Here is a 16,252-nt window from a genome sequence, read left to right as displayed (position 1 = left end):
GATTGTTTCATGTCTGTTAGGAGCAATTCAAGTTCATTTCATTGCTCCCATAAGGTATCTGATATTGAATGCTAGTCCACTGGCAACATCCTCCAGTAATAAAAGAGAAGCTTTACATATTTTGAACGTAACTTTTAAACCACATTTAATTTACTTGCCTGTGCTTTTCTGTGCACCCTGGGCCTCTGTTACCCACCACTACCTCAGTCTCCAGCTTGAACTATGAATTAGATGGTAGCCTGTCTAAACTTTTCTTACCAACTAAGGTTGACCTTGCCCCTCAGTCCCCAGGCCCTTATCCTCTCGCTGGCTGTTTTTCATTACAGCCTCTCTTGCACCCAAACCCTCCTGCCTGAGTAAACCTGGGCCCTCAGGTCAACTAAGGTGTTTCTGGCCCTGAGGCATGAACACAGACTGTTCTTGGATCTCACAGCTCTTTCTCCTGGTGCAGGAGACAGAGCCAGCCCAAGGCCTCTGGCCCTAAGGTTCCAGTGACACCCAAAGTGGAGAAACCTGAGAAGCTGGAAGTACCGGAGAGGGCCGAGAAACCGGACAAGCCACCCAAGGCCGAGAAGCCACCCAAGGCTGAGAAAATTGAGAAAACTGAGAAGCCCGCCAAGGCGGAGAAAGGCCCTAAGCCGGAAAAGCCCCCCAAGGTCGAGAAGTCTGAAAAGCCCCCCAAGGCAGAAAAACTGGCCAAGGCAGAGAAGCCCCCCAAAGTGGAGAAAACAGACCCTCCTGTGCCCATGCCTACAAAAGCTGCCCCAGGCAGTGGAATGTCTAAACCCAAACCTAAGCCAGCCAAGGTGAAAGCTGAGCCACCCCCCAAGAAGAGGAAAAAATGGCTCAAGGAGGCAGTGTCCTCCTCTGACTCCGATTCCAGCCCCGACCAGCAAAGTGAGGAGGGTGAGTAAAGTGGGCAGAGATCCCACCCCGTGTTTGTTGGTGCCAGCAGTGCAGGTGGGTCCCACGTGAGGAGCCCCAGAGAGTCTTGGTGAGGAAACCTGCCCCTGATAGAGTTGAAGAGAATTTTGTCACAGCTCTGAGGGAGTCATTGCTTCAGGGTGAAGCTCCAAAGCTGGAGAGAGCTGCACGAAGTGGGTTTGGGTCTTCTTCCCAGTGACCCTGGAGCCAGACTGAAGGTGATTACGAACAACCAGGGACAATAGGAGAGGAGCTTCCCTTGTCTATTGAGTGGCCTTTCCCAACCCGATGCCCTCCAGATGTTTTAGACTACAACTCCCAGCATTCCTGACCGTTGGCCATGCTGGCTGGGGCTGATGGGATTTGAAGTCCAATACATCTGGAGGGCACCAGGTTGGGAAAGGCTGCCATAGAGGGTTTGTGCCTTAAGAGCCAATGATGGGGGAAATCGCCAATTGGGTCAGAACAATAACAGGAAAGGTCTCTTGTCAAGCTGCATGCCAGGTTTTTTCCCCTCACCTTTTATACTTTCTGGGGGGGGGGGGTTGGTATTGTATTTGAAACGCTTCCCTTGTACCTTCCTTGTGTTTTGTGTTTTTGTGAGCTGCCTGGAACCTTTATTTCAGAAAAGATGGGATATAAATGTCTGAAATAATGAATTCTCCATCTTCCTTCTAGAGCGTGTGCCGACGGGCCGCATTCTCAATACGCGAGCCATGAAGGAGATGTACCGCAGCTATGTGGAAATGCTGGTCAGCACTGCCCTTGACCCAGACATGATCCAAGCTCTCGAGGATACAAATGGTGTGCATTCTTGTTTAGTGGCGCACTGATTGGGCGGTAGGAGAACCCCTTATGAGCCACAGGCCTTTGGCTTCCATAGGCCAGTCCTTGGAAGTCCCCACGCGGTCCCCCTTTTTTCTTTTTCTTTTTTGCCTGTCACCAGACGTGAGGTGCTCATCTTTGCTTTGTTATTGTTGGCCTTGTGGAGATTCAAAGGCTTTTGTTCCCTAGAGACTCTTGCTCAGAAAATTCCTGAAGCAGAAACTGCCTGAATATAGACTATCCCACTCCTTGTTGCCATAATAAGAGCTAGAAACTTGCTGCTCTTTTTAACAAGAGAAGTGTAAAAAATCTTAAGATTCTGCTTGAGGTGCCAGTTTTTGTGCTGTGCAGAATAATAGCAGGAGCTTTGACCTATTAATTGATTGATTGATTAATTAATTACATTTATATCCCACCTTTCTTCCATCATGGAACTCAAGGTGGCTACATGTGGTTCCCAGGTGATCTCCCCTCCAAGCACTGACCAGACCCAAACCTGCTTAACTTCAGCAAGGTGGCTGCCTCATGTGCCTTCAGACTATGTCCTGGGACTTGCTGCTGGACAACAGAGTTGTGTTATGCTCTTTTGGGGGCTGGGGAGTTATATGGTTGTTATGGTTTCTCTGGGAATTGGAAGCAATAAATACCATAAGATTAGACACGTTTGAAGTGGGTTAGAGTTTTCCTTAAAGGGGATTGCATTTCCTTAATGTGTAGGACAACCTTCCCCAACCTGGTGCCTTCCAGATGTGTTTGACTGCTTCTCCCATCAGCCCCAGCCAGAAAGGCCAGTGGTCAGAAATGCTGGGAATTGTAGTCCCAAACATTTGGAGGGCACCAAGCTGGTGAGGGCTGGCATGCCAGAGAGTCAGGGCCTGCCCAAGAATTCCAGCATTTTCAGAAAACAGATGTGGTGCTTTAGATCTTTTTATGACACTTTCCCTTGCTTGTGCCACAAAAAGTTGGATTTCCTTAGTGCAGAACAGCACTTGATGTCCTTCACTGTAGTCAGAGGTTTCCCATCCCCACCCACCCTGGACACTTTTTATGATCCCTCTAATCTGTTTTGACAATCCTCCCCCAGATGAACTTTATCTCCCGCCCATGAGAAAGATTGACGGGATACTGAACGATCACAAGAAAAAGGTGCTGAAGAGAGTGTCTCTTAATCCGTCGCTACAGGTATAGAAATGGGGAGAGTGAAAATTCTTATTTCTCAAGAGATTATATTGTATAGAGAGATTTATTTTAGATGTGCAGTTTGCTCTATCACCGGGGCTTGGCTTGGAAATTTCCTTCTTGTTCATCTTCACAACAGCTGTGTGAGAGAGAGAGAGAGAACATGAAGGCTGAAAGGTCTGCAATGTGTCCATGGCCTAGCTGGAGTTAGAATCCAGCTCTTTAATCCCTAGCCTAAATGGAACTTGGACCCCTTCCTATGTCCATCATGGAAGAATTTTGATGGACTTAAAATTAGTCTGTGTGCTGCCTTTGGGGTTCCACTTCTTCTGTCTGTGTATCTTGGCAGCAAATAGCTCCACAGTGTGACCCTCCCTCTAGTAGTTTCTCCTTGCTCTCCCAACCCCAAGGAAGTTTGTGAAACCTTCACCTCCGAGCAGGAAGGGCCCACTGACTGAATACACAGCAGAGCTTAGTTAGGTCTTCTTTTTATGTTGCCAATTGGTGGTGAGGGCCTACCTTGGGTTTGCACACCTTGCTGTTGAGAGGGGAGTTATGTGCCAGTCTGGGATGAACTCTGAGTCCTACTCCTCACCCAGAGCATTGAACATTTCTCCAGGCATCTGGACAGTTCTGTTTTTAATCTCAGACCTCCTGGTTGGAGTAAAATAGCTCAGTGGAAGAGCACATGCTTTGCATGGAGAAGGTCCCAGGTTCTCCAGGCAGGACTAGGAAAGAATTCTGCCTGAAACCCTGGAGAGCTGCTAGTGCCGACAGTACTGGGCTAGATGGACCATTGGTCTGGCTCAGTATAAGGCAGCTTCCTGTGTTCTAGGCAGTGTGCTGATAAAGGCCATTCTCTTTCCACCCCTTTAAAAAAAGCAGTTCCTGAAACAGAAGAGATGGGAGGGAATATAGTCTGGATGAAAGCACAGAAGGAGAGTCAGGTGGCCTCCTTTGTTACCAAGTTGCCCGGACTGAGGGAGTGCAGCAGATGTGTTGGAGCTATTTAGCAAGCAGTGGCGTGGGATTGGTTTCCGAGAATCACCTGATTTCCAGGCCCAAGAAGCTGCGTGGCACCTTCTAGCCTGTGGAATTAGTTTCCTACTTGAATCGCCTGTAATTCTGTCCTCCTGGTAGCTCTGGGAGTAAGAGAATCTCTGTCTGACCCTCAGGGCCCCTTATCTGAAGCCATGTGGTGGCTCAAATGGCATATTTAACAGTGATGCTTTCATCTCCCTTCAAGGGCAGGGGGTCTTGTACTTCAGCTTACTTAAAGGGGTATCCTGTCTGTTTCTCTGGCTATTTCCTATCTGTAATCTGTTATCTCTGGAGTCTCCCAGTTTGCTCAGTGGCAGTTTTCCTGCTCCACCCTTTCAGAATGCTCTTACCCCTCTTATTCATTTAAATGTCTAATCTGTCACACTTCCTCAAGGGCTTGGAGATATATAACAATGTGAGGTTGAATATTTGGTCTGAGAGCCACAGGTTACATGGAAGCTGCTGTCTCACAGTTGATACTTTGTGTGTCCCCCGTCCCTACTCCAGGAGGCACTCCACACGTTCCCCCAACTCCATTCTGAGACATGCGACACCACAGTTAAACTGCGCCCAGGTGGTGAACCTTACAACCGCAAGACACTCAACAAACTCAAGAAGAATGTATCCAAACCGCAGGTAAGTGTTGGGAGCCAAGTGGGTGCCAAAGATCACTGGTAAACACATTGATTTACATTGATTGCTATTTCTCTCTTGCTTTTCCCCCAGAGAATTCAGGGCAGTATACATATTTCGCCCTACTTTCCTACCATTTTATCCTCACATCCCTATGAAGTAGGTTAAGCTGAAGGAGAGTGAAGGGTCCAAAGTCACCCGGTGAGAGCTTTGTGACTGAGCAGGGATTTGAACCCAGGTCTCCACGCTCTTCATCTCACACTCTAGCCCCCTGCACCACACAGGCTCACCACACTTGTCTCTGATGCCCTGCATTCGTCAACTGGTGATTACACAGTGGAGGAGCCTGTGTTTGGATCTGCATGCAATGCTGGGGTCTCCAACATGGTACCCACAGGCACCTCTCTTGGCCCTCCTTATGTTTATTTTACTTTTTAAAGGCTTTTGAATTATTATTTTTTAATTGGGACACTGCCATGTTGCAAAGGAAAGTGCTACCCTCCAGCATCATCCTTATTTCAGTTCAACTGAGCGCTTTTGTGTTTTGGACTCAGACCCCCAGCTCTGCCTTGGCCTTCGGTTACTGAGCAAGTTACTTTCCTTTTAGCCTCACCAGTTTTACTTCTGGAAAATGGGTTGCTTTGGGACTGGCCATCATGCCCAGCATGGCAGCTATTTTCTGAATTGGCAGTAACCCCCATTGCAGCCATTTTGTGAGAGCAACCACAGCACTCTCTAAGAATTCCAGACATGCCCACCAAGCCAAAAATGTTGGGGACCCCTGATGTAATGCCTTCTTCCTTCCAGCTTTTCCTTGCTACTCTTTGTCACAAGTTTCTTGGTAGCCTTAACCCATTGGTACTGAACACTAGAGCAGGGGTGGGGAACTTGTGGTCCTCCAGATATTGCTGCACTACAACTCCCATCAATCCTGATCATTGGCTTTGCTGGCTGGGGCTGATGGGACATCCGTAGGGCCACACTTTGCCCATCCCTGCACTAGAGCAAGGGGGAGTTCATCTCCTGCGGTCAGAGCAATGTTGCTGCTCATCTGTCTGAGCCCATAAAGATGACCTGCTGGCGATGGGGAACCTTGCTTCTTGTAGGAATAGTGAGATAAATAACAAAACCGTGTAAAATACTATGTTTGTAGTACCCCCTCCCAGAAACTAGAACTCCTTGTAGGATCTATATTAATAACAGCCTGACCCCATCCTGTACATTCAGCTATTTTGTGGAATTGTAAAGGGGTAATCTAGGCCTCTCTCAAAGCGAAATGTGGGGAAATGATGGCTGTGCATGTGCTGGCGTGCAACTATAGCAGATGCTCCAGCGCTGACGGCGCCTAGGGGGGTGGCGGGACAGAACAGCTGAATACAGCAGTTGGCCTGTCCCTGCCAGATCAGTGCCATGCCAGTTGGGGTTTGGAATCGCAGTTCTGACTACTGGGGAGTGACCCTTGTATTAACTTTTAGGCCAGATGGGAGAACAGCTAAAACGCAAGAATTGTTTCTGATGCTTAAAGGCCCTGGGAACTCTCAGGCAGGATATGAGGAAGCTAACCTCCCTTCCCTTCCCTTCCCTTCCCTTCCCTTCCCTTCCCTTCCCTTCCCTTCCCTTCCCTTCCCTTCCCTTCCCTTCCCTTCCCTTGAAACTAGTAATCAGATGTACACTGTGTCTGAACATAGAGGTTCCAGGTCTATCCTCCATGAACTCGCATAATCCTTCTTAAAAAGCTACCTCTGTTCATTGCCACAGGATGCTGCAACAGCCACTAATTCCCTAATTAATCAATAAAGAGTCCTCCTTCCGCCATTGAAACCCCAGCTCACACTCGGCCCCCTTCTCTTCTCCCTGGCAAATCAGTAACTCTGTGTAGCTGTTTCACTGCTGTAATCTGTTATGCAGATGAGGAGGGGCATCCTGGTTTCACCAATGATATTCTCTGTCCTACACACACACACACACACACACACACACACACACCCCTACCTTTTTTTGGCATCTGGGGGTGCGGGGTGGGAATGCCATGCAGTTTTTCATGGAGGCTCTGCTGGTAATTGTATTTAAAATTCCCAATGAACACTTCAGTTCACGAATTCATCCAAGTAAAGGGAAGACTGACTGTATTTAAAACTGTGTCGTGGCCTCTTCCTTTGAGTCCTGGGAATAGTCGTTCTGTTAGATAGGGGCTAGCTAGGGACCTCTAATAGAGAATTGGCAGCACACTCCAGTACTGGGAGGGTAATCTGGCAACCGTCATTCCTCCTTCCTTTAGCAGAAGGCAGGGCCACAAAACTCCAAAAAACTATGCAATGGGTTATGCAACGGACAAGGAGAGAAACCAGAAAGTCAGTCCAGAAGGGCAATCCCGGGAGGCCCTAACTGGAATTGAGGGCGGCGGGGGGGAGAATCTCCCATTCAAGCAGAGCGGCCTACATTGCCATCACTGAATAAAACAAGATGTTGAGTATGTCAACTTTCCTGTCTCATTTAGTCGAGGAGGGCAGTTGGGCAAGGGGTGCCCACAAGCAGTTCCAACCCTTGACGGGGCCTGCTTTGCCATGCCAGCACAGCTGTTTTCGGAACTTTTTGTAACGCCCATCCTCCCTGAGGATGCTTTTCTTAAGACAAGTGGGTCAGTTCTATAGCAGAACTTAAAAGTTGTGTAGAGTGAACTCCACACTCAGTGGTGCAGCTAGGTAGTTTTAGACTCTGGACTTAATGTTCTTATGGCGGGGGTGGCTCGGAGGGCTTTAGATAGCCACGTGTCTAAAGCATGTGAAACACACAATTAAAATTTCTCTCCTCCCCACCACCACACCATGCTTTGCAAGTGCTTTGACACGCCTGACATGTTAGAACAAAACAACAAAAAGTGTTTGCCAACCCTAATAAATAAATAAACACTGTGAACATGTGCAGTTTCACATTTTAAACTCACTAAAAGCATAGCACCATCATGACTACACAAATAATACAGAGTTTGTCAGCCCAGGTGCTGACCTGTTTGCTGCTGCCCCCATCAACTGCTGCTCTCTGGGCGGACATATGCCTCCCCACCCCAACTGTGGATCCCTAGACTTCAACCTTGAGGTCAGTGCTAGCTGCACCACTGTCCACACACTACAGATGAGTAGTTACTTTCCTCAGTGGAGCATTGCTCAGCAGTGCAACTGCTTTCATCCCATCGACAATTCTCCCCATTGGATTTGCAAGCAATTTGCATGCAACTCTTCATCCTTCAAGCTTTCAGAGGTTCCTTTCCTCTGCTAGTAAGGGTTGAGGAGGAAAAACACGTTTCTGTCTGGCTTTTGACTTTTTGAGATAAAATTTTAGATCCCAGCACCCATCCCATCTGTGCCACTCCTTTTCTGGGGCAACAAAGTAATAGAACCCATAGCCTGTGTTACATTTTGATGAAAAGAGTGGCCTAGGCCCTCCCTATCCAGGATGATATCCTCCTTAACAACCAGTTTGCTCAGTTCTGACAGAGAGGTCATTGACACCAGGAGGAATCCATGGACTGTTGGCTCTTTAAAGAGGATTGTCCGTCGGAATCTCTCTGAACCACCTTTGAGGCGCAAGGCCGAAGTGAAGACTCCGTGCTTCAGTTTGCACTTCGTCTTCCAGAAACCAGCTCATGTGAGAATTATGCGATTAAAGTCTTACTTCCTGGGTTGTGTATGACTCTGGTTAATGAACATATGAAGCTGCCTTATCCTTTCAGACAATGGGTCCATCCACCTTAGTATTTTCTACACCAGAGGTTGGCAACTTGTGGCCCTTCAGATGTTATGGCCTACAGCTCTCATCTAGGGATGTGGGAGAAATCTGCAATGAAACCAAATCAGTTCGGATTTTCATGAATCTGACCAGCGGATCCCACAGTGGACTGGCTTTTCACCTGTTGGGCAGATTCCACAGACTTATGGACCCATTTTCTAACTTTCCCGAATTTGCCCAATTTTTGCCATAGGAAAATATCCAAAATACAAAACCTGGCCAAAAATGCACATTCCCCCCGAAGGCTAAAGCGTGAAATGCACATTCCAGGGAAATTTGCTCGTTTCTGCTCGTGCACATTTGGACAGCTGCACATTTGCACAAATGTGAATTCGCACAAATTTGTGAACCAAAAAAAATCCAATTCCATCGATGGGCAGATGACAGAATGAAAAGTGCCTGACAATCTGGGAAGCACAGAATGGATTTCACACAATCCGTGCATCCCTACCCTCATCTTCCCTTGCCATTGGCTATGCTGGCTAGGGTTGATGGGAGTTGTAGGCCAAAATATCTGGAGTGTCACAAGTTGCCCACACTCTAGTCTACACTGGCAATGGCTTTCCAGGCTCTCAGGTAGGGGTCTTTTCCTGGGGATGCCAGGGATTGAATCTGAGCCCTGTGCATGCAAAGCATGTGTTCTACCATTGAGTTTGGGTCCCCTCCTCCCAATGCTGCTGCTGCTGTGCCATCAGGAGGTTGCTACCAAGTCTCTGAGATAGTCCTGCATGCAGGAACTCCAGGGTCATTGGAACCTGTGACCTTTGGAGTTCAGACCATGTATCCTGTAGTCCCCAGATCCTCAACCTCTGTCCTGCCAACTGTAGCCCAATGGATTCTCGATGGACTAATGGAGTGTGAGAGACCAGATCTATCTTAGCTGGAACCTTGTGTGGTCAAGTCAATAAACTACAGGCTACCCTGCCAAGTGTGGTGGAGCCAAGATCATTTCTTCATCTGTGAATCTCTGCCTCCGGAGAATCATGAGACTGGGTTGAGAAAGTGTTCAATAACCTTCTTGGGTCATTCTGTTGCATGAGCACTGATACTTCCTGCTTCCTTTGACTAGAAGCAGGCCATCTTGTTAATGGCAGGGGAGGCAAAAAGATCTAACCTTTGAATCTGGAGTTTCATGGAAGATCAAGGAATTAAAGCCCACTTTGCTTATCTGCCTGCTGTACCAGTTAGGTTTGATGCTCAACACAACATGCCATCTGCTGTAATAGACAGATGGATTTCTACCCTTTCCAGGACCTTGTTGAGATCTTCTTCTTTGATACGAACTTTCATCATTAACATTGTTGGAATGCTGAAGATGACAGAAGGCCAGCTTCTCTGCTCTGTTTTTCAGTAGGCTTCAGCAGCATGTGAACCGAGAACTACCGGAAGTACAAGCTGGGTTCCAAAGAGGCAGAGGAACTAGAGATCAAATCGCCAACATTTGCTGGATCATGGAGAAAGCAAGAGAATTCCAGAAAAACGTCTATTTCTGCTTCATTGACTACACTAAAGCCTTTGATTGTGTGGATCACAACAAACTGTGGCAAATTCTTAAAGAGATGGGAGTACCAGACCACCTTACCTGTCTCCTGAGAAACTTGTACGAGGGTCAAGAAGCAACAGTAAGAACCGGACATGGAACAACCGATTGGTTCAAAATTGGGAAAGGAGTACGACAAGGCTGCATATTGTCACCCTGCTTATTTAACTTATATGCAGAGTACATCATGAGAAACGCCGGGTTGGATGAATCACGGGTCAGAATCAAGATTGCTGGGAGAATTATCAACAACCTCAGATACGCAGACGATACCACCCTAATGGCAGAAAGCGAAGAGGATCTAAAGAGCCTTTCGTTGAGGGTGAAAGTGGAGAGTGCAAAAGCTGGTTTGAAACTCAACATTAAAAAAGCGAAGATCATGGCATCTGGCCCTATCACTTCCTGGCATATAGAAGGGGAAGAAATGGAAGCAGTGACAGATTTTGTTTTCTTGGGCTCCAAGATCACCGCAGACAGTGACTGTAGCCATGAAATTTAAAGACGCTTGCTCCTTGGGAGGAAAGCTATGGCAAACCTAGACAGCATAGTGAGAAGCAGAGACATCACCTTGCCGACAAAGGTCCATATAATCAAAGCGATGGTTTTCCCAGTAGCAACGTATGGCTGTGAGACCTGAATTATAAGGAAGGCTGAGCACCAAAGAATTGATGCTTTCGAACTGTGGTGCTGGAGAAGACTCTTATGAGTCCCCTGGACTGCAAGGAGGTCAGATCATTCAGTCCTAAAGGAAATCAACCCTGACTGCTCATTGGAAGGACAGATCCTGAAGCTGAAGCTCAAATATTTTGGCCACCTAATGCGAAGAGAAAACTCCCTGGAAAACACCCTGATGCTGGGCAAGATTGAAGTCAAAAGGAGAAGGGGATGGCAGAGGATGAGATGGCTAGATAGCATCACCGATGCAATGAATATGAACTTGAGCACACTCTGGGAGAGAGCGGAGGACGGGAAGGCCTGGCATGCTATGGTCCATGGGGTCACGAAGAGTCAGACATGACTTAACGACTGAACAACAACAACAACAACAACAACAACAGCGTGCAATGCCCTTTTGGTGCCTTGAGCCACAAACTATTAGCAATGAGCTCCCCATTCCTTTAAGTTAGCTTTGTGGTCTTCTGAGAGTATGATGGACCTGCTTAGCTAGACAGGTATCCTTGGTCCACCAGGACGTGGACTAACCACCTCAGTGGAGCCAGCAGGAGATGGATATATGGTTAAATGGTGTTCCCCAACCTGCCACCCTCCAAACATGTTGGGCTTCAACTCCCATCAGCCCCAGCTAGCATGGCCATGTTGATCAGGGATGATGGAAGTTGTAGAACAACACATCTAGAGGGCAACCCAGTTGGGGAAGTCTGCTGTAAAATGTCCATCTGAAGGGGGAGAAGGAGCCATGCAGGCCCTAGTGTTAAACCTCAGCCAGGGAACAGAGACCAATAATGGAGCTTGAATAGGCCAAAGACTTCAGGTTTGCTTCCTCATAGCCTTGTGGACACTTGGCTGCTTAAGCTTCCTCCAGGTGCTGCTGTCCTGACAACTATATCTTGCCCCATATCCTGTCCTCTATAGACCAGGGACTCTCACACACACACACACACACACACACACACACATATACACACACACACACATCAGTAAATTGCCAAGAGCTTTGTTTATTGGGCGGTATAGAAATGAAATAAATATATAAGAACTCTTCACAAGACTCGTGTTTTGCCAAGCATTCTAGTGTTGTGTTCATCTCCTGGAGTTGCCAGAAGTTATATACTGAATCCACATGTTGTCCAAGTAAGGGTGTACATGTACTCTCCTCTGTCTAAGGCATGTCTGTTCTGGAGAAGAGAGGCTCTTTCTCTGTGGATTTCGCTAAAGCTGTGTGGACTGCCTTCTGACTCTGGAAGATGAAGCAACCATTGCCGCTTTGCCCTTAGCACTGAATGAAAACTGAAATCTACATTAAACCAACTTTCCCTGTGAAAGTTAGCACATATAGACCCAGTTTGGATATTGCACTGGCAATTCCTGGGTTATTTAACCCAGGAATTGCAGGGACAAACAGAGCACAAGCTACAGATTCGTTGCTTCAGCTTTTAATCAGCACCCCAGGAATACCTCATTCCTGGGTTGTTTCATGACGTCTGAACCCAGAAACTCTTGGCTGTTTATGGGTTAACCAACCCAGAGTTAACCCAACAATTGCCCATGGTTGTTGATTAAAATTGGATGTGAGGAGTTGGTAGCTTGTATGTGGCACTGTTCCCTGCAACTCCTGGGCTGAACCACCAGAGTTACATCCGAACTGGGTCATGGAGAATGTAGGAAGCAGCCTTATACAGAGTGAGAGCTTTGGTCCATTTAGCTCATTGTTGCTTACACTGACTGGTAGTTGCTGTCCAGGGCTTTTTCCTAGTTCTGTTTGGAGATGGCAGGAATTGAAACTGGAGCCTTCTGCAATGGTCTACCACTGAGCTACAGCCCTTCCCTTTCTTAAGAACCCTTAAGGAAAGCCATGAAATAAGTTAATGCCATTTAAAATCAGTTTGTAGCATAGGTATAGCTTTGACTGAATAAATGTCAAACTAATTTGTTGGACTGAACAGTGCAACCATTATCATTTTAATTCTCTGAGCTGCTGAACATCTCACAGAATTACAAGTTTAAGGGTTTTGCTTTAGGGTATATGTGAGCATGTGCATAATCTCTGACATTCTGAAGTAGTATTTAAAAGAGTTTTCAGTGAAAGATAACTGGGGTTAAATAAAGGTAAGGGTGTTTGGATATTTTATTAAGGACAGGACATACACTTTTAGTAAGAGTAACAGCCATACATATATAAACAGAATTTAAATCTCAGCAACTGTCACTTTTGTTCTTGGGGGGAGTGACAATTGCACATCTTAAAAATCTTAGGCAATTGTGAATTGTTTTTTCTAGAACCTATTTGAGAGAATAGGAATGGGAATTCCTTAAATATATAATTTTAGATTTATTTTTTTCAGGAACCACATGTGTATTAAAAATTATAAAACATTTTATGTTGGAAATGAGAATCATAGAACAATTAAAAAAAACTTTTAGCTTTAATAAAAGTAACATTCAGCAAAGACCCCACATTTCCAACTGTGAGAAATTAAAATATCCTTAAGGGAACAAATCCTCTTACAAATGTTCAGATTTCAACACTTCCTGTCTTGAAAACAATTACAAACTGGAATGTGACTCTTCTTCGCCATTCCATCCCTCGGTTTTGGCAAGAAGAATGCCTGTTGGATATTCTTGCTGCTGCTATTGCTTTCTGCTACTTAACAGTCATTTATTTAGTGCTTGGCAAAGTAACACGATCCTTGCCTGGGAGGCATACAGGCTTAAGCAAGACAAGGGAAGGGAAAAAGGTGAATTTTGGGAAAGAAATAGCAGTGATTGAGGTTAAGAGAGGGTTAAGTAGTTCAGACCAGATTTTGTGAAATGAGGTGTTTTGGAGGGAGGGTGGGGTGCTGATGGCTCTGCAAAGAGACGAAAAAGCTATTCATAGAATCAAAGAATAGTAGGGTTGGAAGGGGCCTACAAGGCCATCGAGTCCAACCCCCTGCTCAATGCAGGAATCCAGGTCAGTTATTCCAGGCTTAAGGGTGCAGCATGGCAGGAGAAGGGATCAGAGGGGATTCATAGCAGATGTTCTATAGCAGCCTTCCCCAACCTGGTGCCCTCCGGTGTTACGGGCTTCAACTCCCATCAGCCTCAGTCCACATAGCCCATGGTTGTAATCCTGGGAATTGTAGCCCAAAAGGTCTGGAGGGTACCAGGTTGGGGAAGGCTGTTTTGTGGAGTGTGCCAAGAGAGGGTAATAAAGGAAGGTGAGTGAGGAGAGATTGGCCTGGTGGACACGTGGAAGAGAATGAGGTGGTAGGATGGACTGTACCACTTCAGTTTGCAGGTGGGAATCAAGTTGAATGTGCCCCTTCGTTAAAAAAAATCCCTGCAATTAAAAAAGAACCAATAGCATGTCAGAGAGAGTTAGAGGTTGCAACTTCTATCAGCCCTAGCCAACATAGCCAGGTGTGAGGGATGATGGGAGTTGTAGGCCAAAACATCTGGAGGGCTACAAGTTGCCCACTCCTGGCCTACATGCTGGGTTTTGCTTTTTTACTTGGAGGGAATGGTTTTGTTTTGGGTTTTTTTTTAATATAAGGGGCATGTTAAAAATAGCACTTCCCCCACTGCACTCTGAACTGGTACCATCCCATAACTCCACGACTTCATTCCCACCTCATTTGACTCACTATCTTCGTTCCCACCACCTCATTCTCCTACATGTGTAGACTAGGCCTCTGTCATAGACAACAAAGGTGGAGAATACTGAAGGCCTTAAAGGTAAGAGCTTCAGGTTGATTCCAAAGTCCCAGGCACTGAGGTGAACACGTATCCGTAGTAATGACAAGGAGATAATTTAATAGAGGCAGAAGGGGAAGATGTGGCCAGAGAGCAGCCCGGTGAGGAAGAGCACATGATAGGTAAGAGCAGGTGGAGACTTCTGGACTTCTTGATGATTGTGAATCATCTAGGAAGAGAAAAATGCGATCCTGGTCCTCTGGAATTATGGAACTGATGACATAGTAGTAGACATAGGAGCTGTGATTCCCTTGAGTGATTTCTCCCCCTCATCTTTTTGCCCTTATTGCTGACAGGAATTCAACGTGGAAGTGGAGAAGTCTTTTTTCTACACGCTATACCATTCCCTTCACCACTACAAGTACCACACCTTTCTGCGTTGCAAGGATGAGGTGAGACCTTGAACCTAACATTTTGCGGCTTCTCATGGGAACCGCTTTTCCACAGGCAGAACACCAACACCGCCCTGACACAAAGTCTGTGAGTTCTCATTGACACGCTCTCCCCCCAGCCCCCCCCATGTGGTCTCACACACACTTTTATAAGTATTATAAAATAGAGGTGAGGAGTGGGCAAGTCTCAGGTGGAATCCACACTGCAAGAATTGGTCCGTCTTGACAGGGAAGGGTCTCCCATTTGCCAGCTAAACATATTTGGTGCCATGGAAGCTTCACTTCTGTGCACGGATTATTCTGGAGGTCAAGTAGCCATACAGAGACACTTGATTCTGTGGGGAGACCGCAGCCCTTGGAAAGGAACAGTGAACTAAGGTGATGTCAATCTTGTTTCTTTTCCTTTAAAAAAGAATGTCCCCAAACTATCATGTTACTACATCTCCATGTACTGCAAACCACAGTTTGCATCTTGCAGGGAATGAGCATACCAGAGAGTAAGCTCCTCTCTCAAGTAGTTAGTTCCAAAGCGATTCTGGATCCTGACCATGCGACTTGTTTATCCAGCCTGGTTAGAGCATCCTTCCGGATCACTGCTGTGGCATTCAGGCAGACCTGGAGCACCAGCAAAACCCACTGGTTGTGTCTCCCCAAGGGAAACATTATCGAGATATCATCAGTGATGCAAAATAAACTGTTGTCATCATAGAATGAGCCAGTTAACAGTTTGATGATACTGATCAATGAACCATCAGTTCTGATGTCAGAACTTCACATTTTCCTAAGTGAAGAATTTGCCTTCCCCTCTCACTTTTGTCTCATACAGGCATAAGGAGAATTTTATTTATTTATTTAATTTTGTAATCATCCATCTGGCCGGTCACCTGGCCACTCTGGGTGATGTTACAACAGTACAAACAGTAAAATTACACATTAAAGCATCGTATTTCTAAAAATACTCTAACCCACCCCAAATGCCTGCCTGAACATCCAAGTTTTCAATGTGTGGCGGAAGCTCATTGAAGAGCTCATTAAATAGGATTGTGTATTTGCTGTGGTTTGTGCTGAGCATAGAAAAGGTGCAAAGTCTGGTATTGGACTAAGAATTCAGCTCATGATCTCAGCTTTAAAATAAAAAGCTTCTATCCATGTGGTTGCAAAGGTAAACCGTGGACTTCAAGCCTAGTAGAATTTTTAAAAGCGGAGAAGTGACAGGCGAAGATTTCCAATGGTTAGAGCAGGGGTAGGCAGCCTGGTGTCCTCCAGATGTTTTGGACTATAACTCCCATAATCCCTTCACCATTGACCATGCTGGCTACCACTTTGGAGAGTTGGTCAAAAACATCTGGAAGGTGCCAGGTTGCCTACCCCTGGGTGGCTTGCATAGCATCTGGTCCCTCCCTGTGTCTAACAAAACTAGAACAATTCATAAGGTGGGGAGAGAAACTGCATGCGCTTGCTCAACTTTCATAATTTTCCCCGGGTTGCAGAATTTGGGTTCCTGTGGCCGGTTCTGTAT

At 46.4% G+C, this 16,252-nt stretch overlaps 1 protein-coding gene across 3 annotated transcripts in view; it reads left to right on the top strand.

Moving 5' to 3' along the window:
* Positions 1-16,252, top strand: part of PRR12 (proline rich 12) — a 51,112-nt gene that overhangs the window by 28,426 nt on the left and 6,434 nt on the right. The window contains exons 9-13 of one of the 3 annotated variants that reach the window (XM_084804955.1): positions 452-906; positions 1,603-1,728; positions 2,834-2,931; positions 4,477-4,605; positions 14,638-14,733. In XM_084804955.1, the coding sequence (XP_084661081.1) occupies positions 452-906; positions 1,603-1,728; positions 2,834-2,931; positions 4,477-4,605; positions 14,638-14,733 (904 nt within the window). Of the gene's footprint in view, positions 1-451; positions 907-1,602; positions 1,729-2,833; positions 2,932-4,476; positions 4,606-8,078; positions 10,051-14,637; positions 14,734-16,252 lie in introns of those variants that run through there. The other 2 variants (XM_084804957.1, XM_084804956.1) reach the window with 2 other exon arrangements.

This window comes from Heloderma suspectum, chromosome 6 (assembly GCF_057233095.1).
Source record: "Heloderma suspectum isolate Gila_16-S chromosome 6, 16-S_ref, whole genome shotgun sequence".
NCBI lineage: Eukaryota > Metazoa > Chordata > Lepidosauria > Squamata > Helodermatidae > Heloderma > Heloderma suspectum.
Note: the sequence above shows the minus strand (reverse complement) of the source record. Positions and strands in the feature narration are given on the sequence as shown.